Raw genomic sequence first — 22,505 nt, 5'->3', positions numbered from 1 at the left:
GTAGAAACATGCCTGAGGAAACAGTATATCTGAGAAACGCGTCGCATGTATTCCTTATGTATTATATACATTTTTAACACTGAGATGAGTGGTATTACTTTTTATATTTTTTAATAAATTTACTTTTTTACCAAATCCACTCCTAGTGTTATGTATGATACTTCCTTCTGCTATGCTACTTTAGAGTACTAACACTCTGACACCCACCCATCCGCTATCCTACCTTGGAACAGCTAGCTGGATTGCTGTAAAATCCAGCCTGTCTCTATGGGCATAATTGATTGCCTTTACCACATGTGAGTATCCTGTGCATATTGGGGTATTGTTGTGGCTGAAATCACCATTGATCTGCACCATTGGCGCCTCTATAGTTTGTTTTACATCTCTAGTTTCTCTCCGTTTGGATGCCGATAGAGAGCTGCCTCTTCGCTCAGCCAGCTGGATTGCTGTCAAAATCCAGCCCGCCCCTATTGGCATAATTGAATGCCTTCACCTATTGTGAGTACCCTGTGATCATATTATATTGGTACACCATTAGAATCTCCATTGACCTGCACCATTGGCGCCCCTTCCGTGTTGTTCTTTCTTTTCAATATCCTGTTTGTTACTACAAAGTTCCAAATTGCAGTCTATGCAAATATCCTGTTTGTTACTACAAAGTTCAAAATTGCAGTCTATGCAAATATCCTGTTTTTTACTACAAAGTTCCAATTGCAGTCTGCTACAACTTAACCAACTTTTAAAATCTTTTTCAGATGCATTGAAGTCACTTATCCAAGATTTCACTGCAGGATTCCAGACTTTACCGGATAGCCTGAAAGACTTTTTCAATAAAAAAAATTTGGGGTTTGGCACTCCTACTCCTGTGCCCACTACCCCAAAGGCTGTATCCTTATCAATCAAAAGGAGGATTTCAACCCCTCTTACCACTGATGAAATGGCCAGAAGGAGAAATAATGGCTTATGTTTCTATTGTGGAGCTACTGGGCATGTAATTTCCTATTGTCCAGTGAGACCCCCTAAGAAGTCTGTTCCGCGGTCTCCACCTCTAAATCCTGAGTCATCAAATGGACAGGCTACAGAGAGGAAGTCAAACTGTTATCCCACTTCAGATTCCTCTGGAGATGAACTCTGCATGGGTTCTCTTTTACATCCCCAATTTGATCAGCCTAGGACTGCACCTTCCAAAGACTCTGATTCCTGTGAAGTACTAACATGTCATCCACAGAATCCTAGTACTATGAATCCAGAGATTTTCCTACCAGATCCAGCTACATTCTTATCTTTGTGCTTTCCAGAGGAAATGTCTAACTATTCAACCATTGAAGATGATACAGATTCTGACACTGGAGGGACAGTGCTTCAAACTGCTGTGCGGTCAAAAGGTCCTTTACCACCTCTACCTCAGACCCACCTCTCCAGAACCTACAAGCCTAGAACTACACAGAAAACAAAGATCAGTCCTGTTGGGGCCCTCTATACTAAATCCAGTCCCCAGAATCCTCTCCTGAAGAGCCCTTCAAAAAAGAAAATACCCCCTAATTGTACATATGCCTCTGATGGCACTCTGGTACGTATTAAAGATCTGGTGCTATACAAGAATGCTGGGTCCACCCAGAGGTCGTCCTTGAGGAGGGGGTACTGTCATGGTTCAGCCTGCAATTGAACCTGGGACCTGTCTATTTCTGCTGCTGTTCTTTCCCAGCCTGTTGTTTTACCACTATGCCACCAGATGGCTTGATCACAGGAAAAGAATATTGTGTTTTTCTGTTTGCTGCAACTTTGGCTCTCTGGCTCCACCTGCTTGCCAGCTGAAACAAATCATTTAATCAGCAGCCTGCTTTATCTGGGAGGTTTGTTTGCAATTCTGGGCCTTGACATTAAGAGTGATACTCTGAAAGACTCTCTGCTCCTGTATCCTGTGTGAAATACAGATTTGTTGGATTTCCTGGTTCCTGATTTCTGCTTCAATTACTGACTACTCTTCTGGATAATCCCTTGGCACTGTGTTTCATTTTGGGACTGATTTCCTGCCAATTGATCTTGCCTAAAACTCTCTTTCCTAAGGACTGACTCAGGTACTTTTACTTGCTTGTTTCCTGATACTACAAAGTTCCAATTGCAGTCTATGCAAATATCCTGTTTGTTTCTACAAAGTTCCAATTGCAGTCTATGCAAATATCCTGTTTGTTTCTACAAAGTTCCAATTGCAGTCTATGCAAATATCCTGTTTGTTTCTACAAAGTTCCAAATTGCAGTCTATACAAATATCCTGTTTGTTACTACAAAGTTCCAATTGCAGTCTATGCAAATATCCTGTTTGTTTCTACAAAGTTCCAAATTGCAGTCTTTGCAAATATCCTGTTTGTTACTACAAAGTTCCAAATTGCAATCTATGCAAATATCCTGTTTGTTTCTACAAAGTTCCAATTGCAGTCTATGCAAATATCCTGTTTGTTACTACAAAGTTCCAAATTGCAGTCTATGCAAATATCCTGTTTGTTACTACAAAGTTCCAATTGCAGTCTATGCAAATATCCTGTTTGTTTCTACAAAGTTCCAATTGCAGTCTATGCAAATATCCTGTTTGTTACTACAAAGTTCCAATTGCAGTCTATGCAAATATCCTTTGTTACTACAAAGTTCCAAATTGCAGTCTATGCAAATATCCTGTTTGTTACTACAAAGTTCCAAATTGCAGTCTATGCAAATATCCTGTTTGTTACTACAAAGTTCCAATTGCAGTCTATGCAAATATCCTGTTTGTTTCTACAAAGTTCCAATTGCAGTCTATGCAAATATCCTGTTTGTTACTACAAAGTTCCAATTGCAGTCTATGCAAATATCCTGTTTGTTACTACAAAGTTCCAAATTGCAGTCTATGCAAATATCCTGTTTGTTACTACAAAGTTCCAAATTGCAGTCTATGCAAATATCCTGTTTGTTTCTACAAAGTTCCAAATTGCAGTCTATGCAAATATCCTGTTTGTTACTACAAAGTTCCAATTGCAGTCTATGCAAATATCCTGTTTGTTTCTACAAAGTTCCAAATTGCAGTCTATGCAAATATCCTGTTTGTTACTACAAAGTTCCAAATTGCAGTCTATGCAAATATCCTGTTTGTTACTACAAAGTTCCAATTGCAGTCTATGCAAATATCCTGTTTATTTCTACAAAACTCCAAATTGCAGTCTATGCAAATATCCTGTTTGTTACTACAAAGTTCCAGTTTGCAGTCTATGCAAATATCCTGTTTGTTTCTACAAAGTTCCAAATTGCAGTCTATGCAAATATCCTGTTTGTTTCTACAAAGTTCCAGTTTGCAGTCTATGCAAATATCCTGTTTGTTTCTACAAAGTGTCTTATCTAATTGCATATCTCTACATTGCTTTATCCTATAAATAAAACCATCTCCTTTATTTCCTAAAACATTGTACCTGTTTAATTATGCCTAAAAGGAAAGACTCACGCAGACAAAACCCAACATTAACCCCAAAACCTGACACCTCTGCACAACAGCTCCTTACTCCTGAACCTGCTCCCTTGCAGAGTATGACACTCGTAAAGTCCGTAACGTGTACGGAATGCCCTGAGCCATTCGTCCCCTTGCCTGACTCTAATGAGGTTATAAGCTCCTCTCAAATCTAAATTAGTAAAACAGGTTGCCCCCTCCAGGCGTTCAATCAGCTCAGGTATGAGCGGAAGGGGGTACCGGTTTTTAACCGTACGCTTATTCAGTTCTCTGTAATCCACTATAGGACGGATGGTTTTGTCCTTGTTCTTTACAAACAACATACCAGCCCCTGCTGGTGAGGTAGAGGGTCTAATGAACCCTTTCCTCAGGTTTTCTTCGAGGTAGCTTTTTAGGTATTCAAGTTCCACCTTGGATAGCGGAAAAATGTGACCAAATGTGATGTCTGCTCCAGGTATCAATTCTATGGGGCAGTCATACTTCCAATGTGGTGGGAGATTCTCAGATTCTTTTTTTGCAAAATACATCCTTAAAATCTGAATACTCATCAGGTATGTCTATGTTATGGGTGTGCAGGATATGATGGCTGGTATGACAGGTGGTAGTACAATAATCAGAGGTAATCAGAGGTAAACTGGACTGAGGACGTAGTCCAGGAAATTATAGGATTATGTAATTTTAACCATGAGTATCCCAACACTAAGGGGTACATAGGGGAGTTAATAACATCATATGTAATATATTCTGTATGTAATGGGTGTATTGTTACTAACAAGGGTGTGGTTTGGAACAGAATGGGACCTGATGAAATAGGGTTCCCATCAATAACTCTCACCAGTACAGGGTTTTTTTGCTTGATGAGTGGTATTTTATTTACAGTGACAAAAGTCCACATAATTCGAACTTGCTCCAGAGTCAATAATCGCCTGGCTGGGTAGATGATGGTTCTCCCACTGCAAAGTAAGGGTAAGAGGTAATGAGTGGATGGAGAACTTTGTAAGCTATAACAAAAGTTAACATCTTTGATCTTACCCTTTTTCTGACGGGCTAAAATGGGACAATCCTTGACAGTAAGTTGAACAGCTCCACAATACATGCAGAGGTTGTTATTTTTTCTCCTGAGCTTTTCTTGCGGGTTAAGTGGACCTCGTATGAATCCGATGTCCATTGCTTCAGATGTAGGTTGTGGTACTGATCTATTGTATAAGTGTGTGCTCACAGGTGTGTTAGCTTGTTTTTGTGTATTATCAACTGAACCACGTTCATTTCTTCGTTCACGCAGACGCCTATCTAAACTGATACTTAAGTTTATGAGAGCATCCAGTGTTTGTGGTAATTCAACTCTGGCTAGCTCGTCTTTTAGTGAGTCAGACAGACCTAATCTGAATTGGTTTCTTAAAGATAACTCGTTCCATCTACTATCCTTTGACCACCTCTTGAACCCAGCTATATAATCCTCCACAGGTTTTTTATGCTGCCTTAAGGCCCTCATTGCATTTTCAGCAGTTAACTGGAGGTAGGGATCATCATATAGCTGAGACATAGTTTGGAAAAAGGTGTCCAAGGATTGTAGGATGGGATCATTAGTTTCAAAGAAACTGTTTGCCCAGCTGCGGGGTTCACCCCTGAGATACGAAATAGTTGTGAGAACTTTAACCTGTTCAGTAGGATATGTATGTGGTTTCAGAGTGTAGAGTAGATAACAAGAGCTTCTAAAGTCCCTAAAGGTTTTTCTATCCCCAGAAAATATATCAGGGGGACATACATTAGGTTCAACAATATGTGCTGCCTTATGTTTATCAGAAACCTCTTTAATATAAGTTTTAAGGGTTATGTTCTCTTGCTGAAGTGAGTTCAGAGCTTGCGTGATATTTCCTACCTTGTCTGTTAAGGTCTGTACATGAGTGACTAGGTCTACTGGATTCATAGTGTGGCTTGGTAATTATTGTTATTGTCAGATGATTGCCAGAGTATTCAGACAATGTTTCCTATTCCCTAAAGAGAGAGAGGAATCATGTATAAGGTTGAATCCTACAGTATAATAGATAGAGGCACCAATGGTGCAGATCAATGAGGAATCTCAAGGGTTACCAGTAAGAGATATGCACAGGGTACTCACTTGTAGAGAAGGCAATCAATTATGCCCATAGAAGCAGGCTGGATTTTTGCAGTAGTCCAGCTAACTGATCAAGGCCCCACAGGCAACTCCAAGGTGCAGGAGATCATCAGGTCCAAGATGTAACCCAAACAGGTATACAGGCAGGATAGTAGGATTAGGGACTCACACCCTAATAGTAGCGTAGCACCAAGATATAGTGGACACTTAAAAGTTGTTAAAATAAAAACAAATTTATTTAAAAATTGTAAAATACACAACTTATTCCAGTGCCAAATAAAATCTTGGATAAAAGGAGAAACAATGCTGCAAAGCGTTTCTCAGTAAAAACTGTTTCATCAGGCATGTCTCCCATAAGCTTATTTGATCCTTATATAGGGCTACGCTACTAACAATTCCCCTACTCCCACCCCTCTCAAAACAAATGATACAACCAATCAAAACCCTTCATCTGCATCAACCCCCTTGCTGCAGTATAATTTCGGCCCAAAATACATAAGAGAGTATATAAAATGTTTTTTCAATAATAAATATGAGCCTTGTGAAGTGCTCTGTAAATGAGTGTATTAATAGTGTTTGTATTTGTAATTAAAAATGTCACAAATGTGTAATTTGTAAGGATTCCCTTTCTTTCGTAATTTAGGCCTGCTGATAGGTGGATAGACATGTCAATCCAAAATACCGGTGATGGATGGCTTAATTAGCCAGTCCTATTACCTGCAGTTGGTATGACACGTCATCCACTTAAATTAAGGCTAAAGGACAACACCCATTATTCAGCTAAATGAAGTTCCAATGGGGCTAAATGAAGTTCTAGATTATGCTGCCTTTGTCTGACGTGTGTGGGCTATATTATACTATCTAACTGTTAGTAAAATAGAGTTAAGGTATCATCATTATCTGATATGTACATAGATATCTATTATACAATTCATGTATGTGAATTTATATACATTAATGTATTCATATATAGGTCCTGATTATTGTTGACTATTATGTAAACTGAAGTTTGCAGGAATCCACCTTGCTGCACTCTACTCACTGAAGCAAGTTTAATTAATCTCGTTATCCATTTATATTATATTTTGATATATATATTTTTTATATATATTAACACCACTTACTTGGTGTTCACTTATCCCCCATTTAATATTAGTATTTATACTAACACCAATACCATATTGGTATGCTCCGATTTTCATAGGTAGAGCCTATTTCACACTTTATATTACTTCATCACATTTCTATGCATTCACATAAATTTTGATCAATGTATTGGCACATATTATGGTCATGGCATTTATATAAATTACAGTTTTTTATTAATTATAGATTCTATATAGGTGACTAGTGTTTACTCTAGAATTTTATTTATTCGCAACATTAGGCACCTACCCACCTATCACAATTAGTATTTTATTATTATATCATCATAGGATTACACTTAATATCCATTTATAATAGGTATCCTAGTAGGCAGTAATGAGGCATTCACTTTTTATAGTTCACATTTTATTATATAGGCTTTTCACACAGGGGGGTAGTTATCAAGCCGTCTACTTTTCTGGCTTCGCCGGCCCAATACGCCCGCCTAAGCTCGCCTACCTTCGCCGCCGTGGACCTGAAAAAATACGCCTAAGTTATCAAATAAAGCTGTCAAAAAGCCGCAGGGCGATGAGCAGCGGACTGTGACAGTTATCACTCATCCGATCTCGCTGCTCTTTGGCTTTTTCCCAGCTTTCTTGCTAGCCTGTCACTAAGCACTCACACTAAACTACACTGTTCTATCCCTATACCGGCGCCCCCGGAGCCTCCCGCAACTCAATAAAGTTACTAACCCCTAAACCGCCGCTCCTAGACCCTGCCGCAACTCTTATAAATGTATTAACCCCTAAACCGCCGCTCCCGGACACCGCTGCCACCTGCAGTATACCTAGTAACCCCTATCCTGCCCCCCCTACACCGTCGCCCTCTATTATAAAGTTATTAACCCCTATCCTGCTTATCCCGCACCTCTCTGCAACTAAATAAATAGTTTAACCCCTAAACCGCCGCTCCCTGAACCCGCCGCAACCTATATTAAACCTATTAACCCTTATCCTGCCCCCCCTACACCGTCGTCACCTATAATAAATTTATTAACCCCTAATCTGCCTCCCCTACACCGTCGCCCCCTATAATAAATTTATTAACCCCTATCCTGCCCCCCACTACGCCGCAGCCACTGTAATAAAATTATTAACCCCTAAACCTAAGTCTAACCCTAACCCTAATGCCCCCCTAACTTAAATATTAATTAAATAAATCTAAATAAATTAACTCTTATTAACTAAATGAATCCTATTTAAAACTAAATACTTACCTTTAAAATAAACCCTAATATAGCTACAATATAAATAATAATTATATTCTAGCTATCTTAGGATTTTTTTTTTTTTTACAGGTACCTTTCAATTTATTTTAACTAGGTACAATAGCTATTAAATAGTTATTAACTATTTAATAGCTTACCTAGCTAAAATAAAGAGAAATGTACCTGTGAAATAAATCCTAACCTAAGTTACAATTACACCTAACACTACACTATACTTTAATAAATTATTCCTATTTAAAAATAAATACTTACCTGTAAAATAAACCCTAAGATAGCTACAATATAATTAATAATTATATTGTAGCTATCTTAGGATTTATATTTATTTTACAGGTAACTTTGTATTTATTTTAGCTAGTTAGAATAGTTATTAAATAGTTATTAACTATTTAATAACTACCTAGCTAAAAGAAATACAAAATTACCTGTAAAATAAATCCTAACCTAAGTTACAATTAAACCTAATACTACACTATCATTAAATTAACTAAATAAACTACCTACAAATAACTACAATTAAATACAATTACATAAACTAACTAAAGTACAAAAAATAAAAAAAGCTAAGTTACAAAAAATAAAAAAATAAGTTACAAACATGTTAAAAATATTACAACAATTTTAAGCTACTTACACCTAATCTAAGCCCCCTAATAAAATAACAAACCCCCCAAAATAAAAAAATGCCCTACCCTATTCTAAATTAAATAAAGTTCAAAGCTCTTTTACCTTACCAGCCCTTAAAAGGGCCATTTGTGGGGGCATGCCCCAAAGAAAACAGCTCTTTTGCCTGTAAAAGAAAAATACAACCCCCCCAACATTAAAACCCACCACCCACATACCCCTAATCTAACCCAAACCCCCCTTACAAAAACCTAACACTAATCCCCTGAAGATCATCCTACCTTGTCTTCACTCAGCCGAGCAGCAATGGAACCGAAGTGGACATCTGGAGCGGAAGAAGTTAATCCTCCAAGCGGCGCTGAAGAAATCTTCCATCCGATGAAGTCATCATCCAGGCGGCGCTGAAGAAAAGTCTTCGATCCGGCCGATGTCATCTTCAAAGAGGCGCTGAAGAGGTCTTCTATCCGGGCGATGTCATCTTCCAAGCCGGGTCTTGAATCTTCCTCCCGCCGACGCGGAACCTCCTTCTTCACCAACGGACTACGACGAATGAAGGCTCCTTTAAGGGACGTCATCCAAGATGGCGTCCCCTCAATTCCGATTGGCTGATAGGATTCTATCAGCCAATCGGAATTAAGGTAGGAATATTCTGATTGGCTGATGGAGTCAGCCAATCAGAATCAAGTTCAATCCGATTGGCTGATCCGATCAGCCAATCAGATTGAGCTCGCATTCTATTGGCTGATCGGAACAGCCAATAGAATGAGAGCTCAATCTGATTGGCTGATTCCATCAGCCAATCAGATTTTTCCTACCTTAATTCAGATTGGCTGATAGAATCCTATCAGCCAATCGGAATTGAGGGGACGCCATCTTGGATGACGTCCCTTAAAGGAGCCTTCATTCGTCGTAGTCCGTCGGTGAAGAAGGAGGTTCCGCGTCGATGGGAGGAAGATTCAAGACCCGGCTTGGAAGATGACATCGCCCGGATAGAAGACCTCTTCAGCGCCTCTTTGAAGATGACATCGGCCGGATCGAAGACTTTTCTTCAGCGCCGCCTGGATGATGACTTCATCGGATGGAAGATTTCTTCAGCGCCGCTTGGAGGATTAACTTCTTCCGCTCCGGATGTCCACTTCGGTTCCATCGCTGCTCGGCTGAGTGAAGACAAGGTAGGATGATCTTCAGGGGATTAGTGTTAGGTTTTTGTAAGGGGGGTTTTGGGTTAGATTAGGGGTATGTGGGTGGTGGGTTTTAATGTTGGGGGGGGTTGTATTTTTCTTTTACAGGCAAAAGAGCTGTTTTGTTTGGGGCATGCCCCCACAAATGGCCCTTTTAAGGGCTGGTAAGGTAAAAGAGCTTTGAACTTTATTTAATTTAGAATAGGGTAGGGCATTTTTTTATTTTGGGGGGGTTTGTTATTTTATTAGGGGGCTTAGATTAGGTGTAAGTAGCTTAAAATTGTTGTAATATTTTTAACATGTTTGTAACTTATTTTTTTATTTTTTGTAACTTAGCTTTTTTTATTTTTTGTACTTTAGTTAGTTTATGTAATTGTATTTAATTGTAGTTATTTGTAGGTAGTTTATTTAATTTAATGATAGTGTAGTATTAGGTTTAATTGTAACTTAGGTTAGGATTTATTTTACAGGTAATTTTATATTTCTTTTAGCTAGGTAGTTATTAAATAGTTAATAACTATTTAATAACTATTCTAACTAGCTAAAATAAATACAAAGTTACCTGTAAAATAAATATAAATCCTAAGATAGCTACAATATAATTATTAATTATATTGTAGCTATCTTAGGGTTTATTTTACAGGTAAGTATTTATTTTTAAATAGGAATAATTTATTAAAGTATAGTGTAGTGTTAGGTGTAATTGTAACTTAGGTTAGGATTTATTTTACAGCTAAATTTCAGTTTCTTTTAGCTAGGTAAGCTATTAAATAGTTAATAACTATTTAATAGCTATTGTACCTAGTTAAAATAAATTGAAAGGTACCTGTAAAATAAAAATAAATCCTAAGATAGCTAGAATATAATTATTATTTATATTGTAGCTATATTAGGGTTTATTTTAAAGGTAAGTATTTAGTTTTAAATAGGATTCATTTAGTTAATAAGAGTTAATTTATTTAGATTTATTTAATTAATATTTAAGTTAGGGGGGCGTTAGGGTTAGGGTTAGACTTAGGTTTAGGGGTTAATAATTTTATTACAGTGGCGGCGGCGTAGTGGGGGGCAGGATAGGGGTTAATAAATTTATTATAGGTGGCGACGGTGTAGGGGGGGCAGATTAGGGGTTATTAAATTTATTATAGGTGGCGACGGTGTAGGGGGGGGCAGGATAGGGGTTAATACATTTAATATAGGTTGTGGCGGGTTCAGGGAGCGGCGGTTTAGGGGTTAATACATTTATTATAGTTGCGGTGGGCTCCGGGAGCGGCGGTTTAGGGGTTAATATGTATAGAGTAGCTTGCGGTGGGCTCCGGGAGCGGCGGTTTAGGGGGTAATAACTTTATTTAGTTGCGGCGGTGTAGGGGGGACAGATTAGTGGTGTTTAGACTCGGGGTACATGTTAGGGTGTTAGGTGTAGACAGCTCCCATAGGAATCAATGGGATGTCTGTCAGCAGCGAACTTGTACTTTCGCTATGGTCAGACTCCCATTGATTCCTATGGGATCCGCCGCCTCCAGGGGTGGCGGTTTGAAAACCAGGTACGCTGGGCCGTAAAAGTGCCGAGCGTACCTGCTAGTCATTTGATAACTTGCAAAAGTAGTGAGAATGTGCCGCACTTGTGTGCGGAACATCTGGAGTGACGTAAGAATCGATCTGTGTCGGACTGAGTCAGGCGGATCGAAGCTTACGTCACAAAATTCTACTTTTGCCGGTCTCGAGCCTTTGATAACTAAGGCGTATCAGCCTCGCCACAAATACGCTGCGGAATTCCAGCGTATTTGAGGTTGACGGCTTGATAACTAGGCCCCACAGTCACTTTATCATAGACTATCACATCGTTTTCGCATAGGCTCTATAATAGTTTTTCTGATGCCCACACACAGTATATCTGGTAACATTCTAAGAGCCTTTTCAGTTAGATCGCATACTTAGATCGTTATAACACACGGGTAACATTACAATTTTTTTCATCGCAATGATCGCACAGCATGTATGTCAGTGCAATAAGTTATCAAGCCGCAGAGTGTATTGTGGTTGCTAACAACATTGCAGGTGCTAGCAACAATATAAAGCCTTGATGTATCTATGTTACGTAATTCATGTCACCACCAATAGGGAGAGCGTTGATTGCGCATGCTCCCCCTGATTTCAACAATTGGCTGAATAATGGGTGTTGTCCTTTAACCTTAATTTAAGTGGATGACGTGTCATACCAACTGCAGCTAATAGGACTGGCTAATTAAGCCATCCATCACCGGTATTTTGGATTGACATGTCAATCCACCTATCAGCAGGCCTAAATTACGAAAGAAAGGGAATCCTTACAAATTACACATTTGTGACATTTTTAATTACAAATACAAACACTATTAATACACTCATTTACGGAGCACTTCACAAGGCTCATATTTATTATTGAAAAAACATTTTATATACTCTCTTATCATGTATTTTGGACCGAAATTTTACTGCAGCAAGGGGGTTGATGCAGATGAAGGGTTTTGATTGGTTGTATCATTTGTTTTGAGAGGGGTGGGAGTAGGGGAATTGTTAGTAGCGTAGCCCTATATAAGGATCAAATAAGCTTATGGGAGACATGCCTGATGAAACAGTTTTTACTGAGAAACGCGTTGCAGCATTGTTTCTCCTTTTATCCAAGATTTTATTTGGCACTGGAATAAGTTGTGTCTTTTACAATTTTTAAATAAATTTGTTTTTATTTTACCAACTTTTAAGTGTCCACTATATCTTGGTGCTACGCTACTATTAGGGTGTGAGTCCCTAATCCTACTATCCTGCCTGTATACCTGTTTGGGTTACATCTTGGACCTGATGATCCCCTGCACCTTGGAGTTGCCTGTGGGGCCTTGATCAGTTAGCTGGACTACTGCAAAAATCCAGCCTGCTTCTATGGGCATAATTGATTGCCTTCTCTACAAGTGAGTACCCTGTGCATATCTCTTACTGGTAACCCTTGAGATTCTTCATTGATCTGCACCATTGGTGCCTCTATCTATTATATCTTTATAACAGATTGTCCATCGTTGTATGCTGTTAGAGAGCTGCCTCCTGTATCTTCTCTACAATCAAACACGCATGTTCAGCATTAAGGATCTTAGCTGACATTAATTTGGACTCTATTACATCTATTTACTTGTCTGTGGTAATATATTACATGTGATTCTTACTTAGTTATAATACACTGTATGTCTATCCTTTCACTTTTTGTTATCTTTAGCGCCTCCTAGAGGGTCAGAGGGAATATTTTGTGTGATTTGTCTTTTCCCTCACCTCCTCATTAATTGAATCCAACAGTAGATGTATATACAGATTCTATTGAAGTAAGATCTGTTTAGCCCCTAGGATTAGATTGTGGCAGAGTTGTTGCTTTAGGAGAGGATGGCAACATATGATATAAAGAATCATATTGAAAGCAACAACACTAACCTTGCTTTAAGGTGTTAGAATGTGTTTTAAGTGAATCTATTGTCAAGTGAGGCAGCAGGTATGACAGATAAACGTTAAACACAACACCAGATAAATGAAGAGGTACTGCAGTTTAAACACATAACCGTGTAAGGGATAACAGGCTTACAAAATACAAGGTGATATAAGATTAGGTATAAAGGTTGTGGTAACAAGCTTGGTTTAGTTAAGGCTTAAGATCTTACTGTGCACACTCGTGGAAGTTGGAGCTGTTAGCAGCTCTGGTCCGGGGAGAGAGGCGTTGCCTGAATGTAGCTTCGGCGTGTGATGTCACCGCTTGCCCTCCGGAGTTGTTACAGGAAGTAGGAGACAGCACAGCTGTTAGAGAGTCTGCGGCTTGCGGTGTTCAGCTGGGGAAACAACAAGGAAGTCCATTCAGTGGCAATAGTAAGTTTTAGAGGAAATCCGGAGGATTAGAGATTGCCCTCAGAGTACAACAGAATGAGAGGCTGAGAATATCAATACGATGTAGCTTACTCTTCCAGAGTAAAGGCAGGTGAATATAGGAACAGGATACCAAATATTACCAAGCACTGTTAGAACTGTGGGAGGTACTTATATACAGGTGCAGGAGGTTAAAGCACACCTCCTAGTTAAAGGGCAAGTAGATGTTGTTAGAGGATATACATGACAGTCCCACCAGGAGGGAGCCGTGTGACAGACCCCAGACTTACGTTTTTTGACTGCGTGACGGTTGAGACAGTATTTAGGCAAATTGAACTACAAAGTTTTTCAATTGTGTGAGAGAGCTAGTCTGGTCTATTATTTGTTTTGGAGGTTTTTGTTTTGTTGTTTTTTTGGCAAGCATTTGTGTGTGTTCTCCACTTTTCTGGGATTTCCTAGCACATCCTCTCTTTGTAATCTATCTGATGGTTCTGTCAAATCAGGGAGACTTCTGATGAGTGGTAAGGGGTCAAGTGCTTATGTGGGCAATGGAGTCCAGGACATTCTTGTCTTGTGTTCTACTCTCACAGCTGTTAAGCACATGTGTAGCATAAAGCTTTGTCATGATGACCCTTTAGTGGTCCATAACTAGTTATCTCTACAGGGTAATAGAGTGACTAGTTATAAAGAGGTTATTAAGACCACATAGCTGGGTTTTTACCTCAGTAGTGATTACAAGGTCTAGTGTGTGACCGCTTTGTAGGTAACAGAAGGTACAGCTTGTGTAAAACCCAGGGAATATAAATGTGAAACCGTATCATCTACCAATGCTTTAAATCCCCATTTATGAAGTTGGGTTGATTTATGAAGTAGCGGCTGTTGCCTCCGACCTACTCCACTTCAGTTCCATCTGAAGTGGAAGTTAAGAAGCAGCGATCCTAAGACCGCTGCTCCTTAACTCGTCTGCCACCTCTGAGGTGGCGGACAGCAATCAGCCCAATCGAATACGATCTACGATCGGGCTGATTGACACCCCATGCTAGCAGCCAAATGGCCGCGAATCTACAGGGGGCGGTATTGCACCAGCAGTTCACAAGAACTGCTGGTGGAATGACAAATGCCGACAGCGTATGCTTTTGGCATTTATCAATGTGCGGTGGACAAGATTCGCTATAGCGGATCATGTCTGTCCACACAATGATAAATGTACCCCTAGGTCTTCTGATATTATATAGTCCTAGATCATAGCAGTTTTATGTCTTATTTATACAGTTATACATGGGAACTCCTGCACTGATAGGGTGAGACAACCATCTGCTCAGTAGGGACGTGTGCTCATTGTCACCTGTAGTTATAGGGCAAGACAGACAGCTCAGGACAGAGATGGCAGAGGAAGGGGGTGCTTAATGTGTTAATGCAGGAGGTTAGCGATCTTATACTGACACCAATCAATTAATAGTGTATCTGTGTGATTGGTGTCGGTATAAGGTCACTTACACCCTGCATTAGGTACTTACACAATTAATAGTGTATGTGTGTGATTGGTGTCAGTATAAAGTCACTTACCTCTTTTCTTAGGCTTTTACAAGGATACCTGAATATTATTAATCCTTCTCAGGAGCCAAGAGATCTTCCAAGATATAAAGGTGAGTACCCATACACATTTTATACCGCTGTTCCCTACGTCAGATTACAAACATAAAAACCTACATATAGCCATAGAAACACACACAGGCATATATAAATACATACATATATACATACATACATACACACACACACACACACACACACACACACACACACATACATATATACATACTGTTGGTGATATTCACCCTGGACTGAATAACTCTTCAGACCATGACAGGTTAAAGAGGGTTCATTTATTGAAAAATCACACTGGAGTGAGGAGAGAATGAATACAAGGTTTTTCTCTGGGGGGGGGGGGGTCAGTCCCCATCCCAGGTTTTTATACACTACACATCTAGGCTATTACAGTTTATGATTGGCTAGCTAAAAAATGCAAGGGTTTTTACCAAATATGTTTATAACATAAGTAAAAAACACAGTTAGACAGAATTCTATTCACTAAGTTCTATTCCTCAAAGTAGCTGGTTTAACTGTCTGACCGTATATCATAAAAGGGCAAAGGTCAGGGATGAACTAATGTCTGCTCTTATGTTAACAAAGAGAGCTGTGTAAAAAGCATATCATTCTACAAGCTTACTAATTTATGGTATACATCCATCCATATACTCACATATGTTTGGCCTACCAGGATAACAAGGGAATTGAATGTTTAGATACAAGGATAGAAAAGGATTAGATTTAGAAGAAAAATAAAGAGACATACACTAGCTACTATAAAACATTGCCCTTAAGCAAGACAGGCCCCTCCTGACTAACAATGCCTGCATAGAAATTAACCCATTCAGAGCTCACTAAGCACTGCAGGAAAAACAGTTACAGATATTGCTTATTATTTCCAACAGTCCCTCCTCTGATGCTGTTAAACTCTGACAATAGCATCAAACAGCAATATGATTTAGTCGGCTGAATTCCATCTCAAACTGCAGTGCAGAGTTGCCGTGGTCATAACAATGGGGCAAATGCAAGGCTGGAGCTTCACAGGAGGGCATCAGTCTGCTGGTTGCTGGGCTGACGAGGTTACAGAGCTTGTGAAGCATTAATTTGAGACAGATTACTACAAGAGAAAGAAAAACAATTAGTACGACAAAGATTAGCAAACCTAGCAGTATCTGCACCCCCAATTTACCCAGCCATCCTGACAGGCCAAAAGTCAAATCAAAATCCAAAACACTAAACTTAATATCATGCAGGATAGTTAAGTAATAAAATTATAATTTTCCATTGTTCTCTCTAAGTATTGAGATTTGATTTTCCACATAATTAAAAGATAAGGATGTAAGTCTGTGTAAACAAAGTGATAACATAATGGGATATGATATTACCTGAAGCTCAACCCCTTGCAATAGGCTGTGGTTTAAAAGCAGAAATCCAGCTACTTCATTTACACAAATAAACCTGAAAATGCAATTTCTCATTATTTTTATACTCTGCAGCTGGTATAACAAGCCTAAAATAGATTAATATAAAAACAATTTTTTAGTGTACTGTCCCTTTAAGAGACTGGGGTTGCCACAGATATACGGTCTATTGCTTTGTAATCTGTATCTAATAGCTAAACATAAGTACATACGTATTTAAGCACAATTATATTAACACCTAACTACCTTGAATGCTCACTGCTATTAAAATGAATGCAAAACTAATAATCCATCTGAAAATAAACAAAAACAAATAGAGAATGTGGGGAAGGAGCAATATACAAAACCTCCCAGATACATTAGCTAAATAATTAATCCAATCATCGCTGGGAGAAAATTTAACAAGTACACTTTTTATATGTACTTTACAAAAAATGAAAGCAAAACAAAAATGAATGTATAGTAATGTTTCATTGTCAATAGTGTAACATTGTATACATTGTTGAAATGCCTAATTTAATAGTATTTTAACTAAAAGAACATTAATACAGAGGTAAAAATGAATGGGAGGGCGGACAGCGCCTAAGACTATATACCGGCTACACTATTAAGAAGACCCCCTATTTGGTCTAAGAGAAATAGCAGTGAAGGATAAATAGGAGCGCCTAGGGCTTAGGTATAATCAGGAATCACACTATGATTAAAAATACATTTATATTGAGATGGTGTAATAAATTATTATAACAGAAATATTAAAATAAGTTCAACCATTAATTTAAACAAGTTATTGGGACCCTTGTTAGAGGATCTTTGCTTAAATGGATCAGTTTCTCTTCTGATTGTTACAGATGGAGGGAGGGAGTAAAGTCCTCCAAAGAATTAGGAGTATATTAAAATAGATACTGTGCTTTATCACAATAATAAATTAACTTAGATTCACAACATATAGTACATATAATTGTGACAAAGTGGTGAAAATCGGTGGTTTAAAAAACTAATGTTAAAAAACTGTGGTTAAAAAATGTGGTACCAAACAAAGAAGTTAGTAAAAAGATCCAAAAAAAATTCAAATAACCAAAAATAAAAAAAAATAAAAAAAATGGAAGACAAAACCGGTATGTCAAAAAAGTTTGTGGTGAGTTAAAAATGTATGTGATGTGCTTAAAAAATAAATGTGATAATATCGCAATAGTGATTCTAATCAAATCTACAATCACCCATAATACAGACTCCTTTTAGGAAAATTATCTCTTGGAATATATAATGATATTTGACCCAAAAAACAAAGATTGAAACAAATCAACAAAACAATGTAGTAACAATATTCAGGTTCCCACTATTGGACTAAACGAATAACAATGTTGTTGGCAAAAACTTAATAATGATTATAAACATATTAAAAACTACTACAGATTCTATAAAATGTCCTAGTGATTAGTCCAATTGGAGATAATCCACACTGGTGGAAGACTGTTAGGAGGGAATAAAAACAATATCCTTAGAAGCTTTTCCAAGAGATCATTTTCCTAACAGGAGTCTGTATTATTGGTGATTGTAGATTTGATTAGAATCACTATTGCGATATTATTATCACATTTTTTATTTTTTTTATTTTTTTAAATTCTTTTTATTGAGGAAAACACACAGGTACAATCAATTAAGTGCATATACTGAAATGCAAGGTTACAACAACAGGAGATTTCATATTATGGAATGAACATAGCATGTGAAATAACGATACAACATCTAAAGTAACATATTGGCCTTTAGAAAATACATAGCAGTATCATACATTTTCATAAAGCATAACACATGTGAGCTGCAAGCGTGTATACAGAGTACTATTATAACCTGGATTAATCCATGCAATGGGGGGGTATGTCAAGTTTTGTTAATTATTACCTTTTGTTGCACCTGCGCTTCCTTGTTTTTTATTTTTAATACAATAACACACAACACAGAACAAAACAATAAAACTCCCTAAACTAAACATAGAAACAAAACCACGCCATACAGATCAGTCAGTGGTGTAGATATATTGTCAGTCGTAATGTCAGTAAGTTGTGTTTCATATGAATGATATGAAGTGATTTGCCAGTGTTCAGGTTATACGACAGGGTCTATGTGTCAATATATGGTGAAGTTCTGAGATAAGCTCGGAGTAATTCAATAACGGGGAAATTACCAAAGATCCTATATAAGGATGATCATGAAGGGAGTCGTATTCCCGGGAATTTTAATAAGATTGCCTCTCTCATATCAAATCATAGGTTTCAGTGTCTTATAGGCATACCAACTATTTAAGCATGGGCTTTGTCAAATTAAAAGTTATTTTCCCTCAGAGAGGATATACATTTAGAAATGTGATCATCTGTCCTAAGATTCCCTGAAGGAGTCAACGATACAGCAGCAATTACCCGTCAATAGGGGGGTTAATGTCAGATAAGATTACAAGTCGGCTATGAGGCAGAGACCTTCTATAAGAGGTTGTGGATATGTTAGAGTCAGCTGGTCAGGCCCGATATGGTTTCACCACCGGATATGAACATCTATTGACACAGTAGTGCAGAGTGTAATAGGGCATATGTATAAAACAACTGGCTGCCCCTATCCAACCAGAACAGAGAACATACACCACAGCCAGCCACACAGAGTAATACAATAAAATAAAATAGTATAATATGAAATAAAACTCGCTACCCTAAACCTATAAACCAACCTCAACAACCTAGATGAGACAGATGTGCCGATATATTGGCAGTCTTACTGTCACTAGCCTATATTTCAGATGCAGAAATTGATTTGCCGGTGTTTAAATTCTCACATATCTAATCCTGAGTTTAGTTGTCTTATAGACAGATAAGCTAGTGAAGCATGGGCAGACTAAATAGATCGTTATTCACTTTGTCTAGCTAGTGTTCATACATCCTCAAGCAAGATATACATTAGGGGGTGTTAACATCAGTCCGCAGACACATTAATGGAGTCAGCAAATTAGTGCAAAATATAGAAGAGTGTATATATAGAACAGGTGTCTGCCCCCATCCCCCAACCCCCAAGAGGACAGTCTGTAAGTAAAGGACTCCACATGTCACCAGTAGTTGACCGTGTATATACAGTAAGATATGTATTGCCATGCTATAGAACAAAATAAGCAGCTTTGACAAAATGCTCAGGTTCCCCTAAGCAGCCAATAAATAGGACAAACTGCATAAATCAAAGCAAGATAAAAATTTGGCTAGTACCATAAAAGACTAAAAGCTTGTAATTTAGACCAAGGGGTGAACAGCAGTCCATATTGCAAATGTGTGGATTAAAATGTAGCCAATAAATAAGCAAGCTCCATGATGCCTGAGTCTTCATGTGAAGTTGCATACACAGTCTAGCCAGTCCCCATACGTTTATTGTGTTATGAAGGGATTCAAGATTAAATGTCATCAGGTTATCAGTCCCTACCAAATATAGACTGCCAGGACAAGTGTTCACCCAATACCTGCTGGAAGGGATAATCCACGTAGTGTAACTACTCTAGGGATGATTCGCCATACGGTACAGCAAGGCCATGATTCATTCACCTCAAGGGGCAGCAAGATATTAACACTCTTTAGAGGAAATACGTGTGAGGTTTCAGGGTCACCAAATTCTGAATTTCTATTCAATGTCGACTCAGTCAGATCAGATGGCTTGCATTCTTGGCTCACCCGCAGGTAGTAGTAGAATGACGTAGGTGATTCCAAAGCAGATGTCCGCCATGATTTCCAGGGAAAGTCCCCCACAGTAGTGCCGTACATTGCGCACATGTCGTCTTCTGGAGCTCTGATTCCCATGGAGTAAGAGAAATAGGTGTCTGTGCAATAATACCGATAGGCTGATACAGGTCTCTCTGGGTATTTAGCCTGTTGGGTTGAGATACAGCTTGTCGGGTGATCAGTCAAGGTGCGTCCCTTACCAGTCTCACATGCGTCCGGGCTCCGCCGGGTCACAACTGCTGCCTTCCGTACTTCCTCGCATAGCTCCAAGCAGGTGTCCAGTAGACCATCCAGCAGCGGGGTAAACACTGCAGTTAGCTCTTTAATAATGTCTGCGTTAGCAAGCATATTTGCTTCAACAGGCTATGAGTAGATAACGGTGGCGGTAAATAGTTTCCCCTAACGTGTCAGGGAAAGTCCTTCTTGGATAAATGCCTTCCGGGGTTGAGAAGATGCTATAGTCTCAATCCACTATGGTTCCCAGGCACGAATTCTGCCAAGGGAGGTGTGGATGGCCAAGAATTGCGGCAGTAAAATGATAATTAAAACATAGTCTCCACAGAGCTTCAGCCTGTTGCTGCCATCTTGGAATGCCTCCCACCGGAAGTCCCCACATTTATTTTTTAAGCACATCACATACATTTTTAACTTACCACAAACTTTTTTGACAAACCGGTTTTGTCTTCCATTTTTTTTATTTTTTTTTATTTTTGGTTATTTGAATTTTTTTTGGATCTTTTTACCAACTTTTTTAACCACAGTTTTTTAACATTAGTTTTTTAAACCACCGATTTTCACCACTTTGTTACAATTATATGTACTATATGTTGTGAATCTAAGTTAATTTATTATTGTGATAAAGCACAGTATCTATTTTAATTTATTATTGTGATAAAGCACAGTATCTATTTTAATATACTCCTAATTCTTTGGAGGACTTTACTCCCTCCCTCCATCTGTAACAATCAGAAGAGAAACTGATCCATTTAAGCAAAGATCCTCTAACAAGGGTCCCAATAACTTGTTCAAATTAATGGTTGAACTTATTTTAATATTTCTGTTTTATATTGAGATGGTGTAATAAATTATTATATGTATTTTTAATCATAGTGTGATTCCTGATTATACCTAAGCCCTAGGCGCTCCTATTTATCCTTCACCATTAATACAGAGGTACCAGACTCATGGATATGGGGTATGAAACCACAGATCCAACAGGCACCTGTACCATCAGTGTGGCAGTAACAATAAATGCATTGTCTTGTTCCCATGGGGTGGTATGGCAGACATAACTGGGAATAATGAGAATACCCAAAATATAAAATGATACATGGTGAGTTTGATATACAATTACACAGTAATAGAATAAATAAATCATACAAAAAGTAATTGCTAACATTTGAGTGATTACTAAAGCTTTATACAACAGAGAATTCCTTTACACACCAGTAAGAGCGTTACTAGGGTGTAAATGCAGCATACAGAAATTATAATGAAAAATAAAAAATGAGTTCATTAGCTTTAAACATTCGGGAAATAATCAAGCACTATTAGAGAATGATACTTCCCAAAGGCTCAGTCTTTATGGATTTCCTTGCTAGCGATAGGATCAGTCTGTGGTGGCACCAATTTGTAGTGAGAGCCATGATTTAACTTCTGTGACTTCAGTGGCTGTATTTGTGATAAATAATTCACAGACAGGCCCCTTCTACTTTGGCTCCAGAGCTATTTTTCTTGATAAACGTACAACCATTATAAGATCACCAGGTGAGATGGCATGCACTACACGATTATCATTCTGTAACTGTGCAGCAAGTACCTGGGTATGAAAAGACTTAACCATTATAAGATCACCAGGTGAGATGGCATGCACTACACGATTATCATTCTGTAACTGTGCAGCAAGTACCTGGGTATGAAAAGACTTAACCATTATAAGATCACCAGGTGAGATGGCATGCACTACACGATTATCATTCTGTAACTGTGCAGCATGTACCTGGGTATGAAAAGACTTAACCATTATAAGATCACCAGGTGAGATGGCATGCACTACACGATTATCATTCTGTAACTGTGCAGCAAGTACCTGGGTATGAAAAGAC

General features: G+C 38.4%; 1 protein-coding gene across 1 annotated transcript in view; it reads left to right on the top strand.

Moving 5' to 3' along the window:
• The window catches only part of CGREF1 (cell growth regulator with EF-hand domain 1), a 206,189-nt gene that overhangs the window by 66,137 nt on the left and 117,547 nt on the right, over window positions 1-22,505 (top strand). The window contains exon 5 of the mRNA XM_053709406.1: window positions 15,219-15,286. Coding sequence (XP_053565381.1) covers window positions 15,219-15,286 — 68 coding nt within the window. The remainder of the gene's footprint in view (window positions 1-15,218; window positions 15,287-22,505) is intronic.

Source organism: Bombina bombina, chromosome 4 (assembly GCF_027579735.1).
Source record: "Bombina bombina isolate aBomBom1 chromosome 4, aBomBom1.pri, whole genome shotgun sequence".
Lineage (NCBI taxonomy): Eukaryota > Metazoa > Chordata > Amphibia > Anura > Bombinatoridae > Bombina > Bombina bombina.
This window is presented reverse-complemented; position numbering and strand designations above follow the sequence as displayed.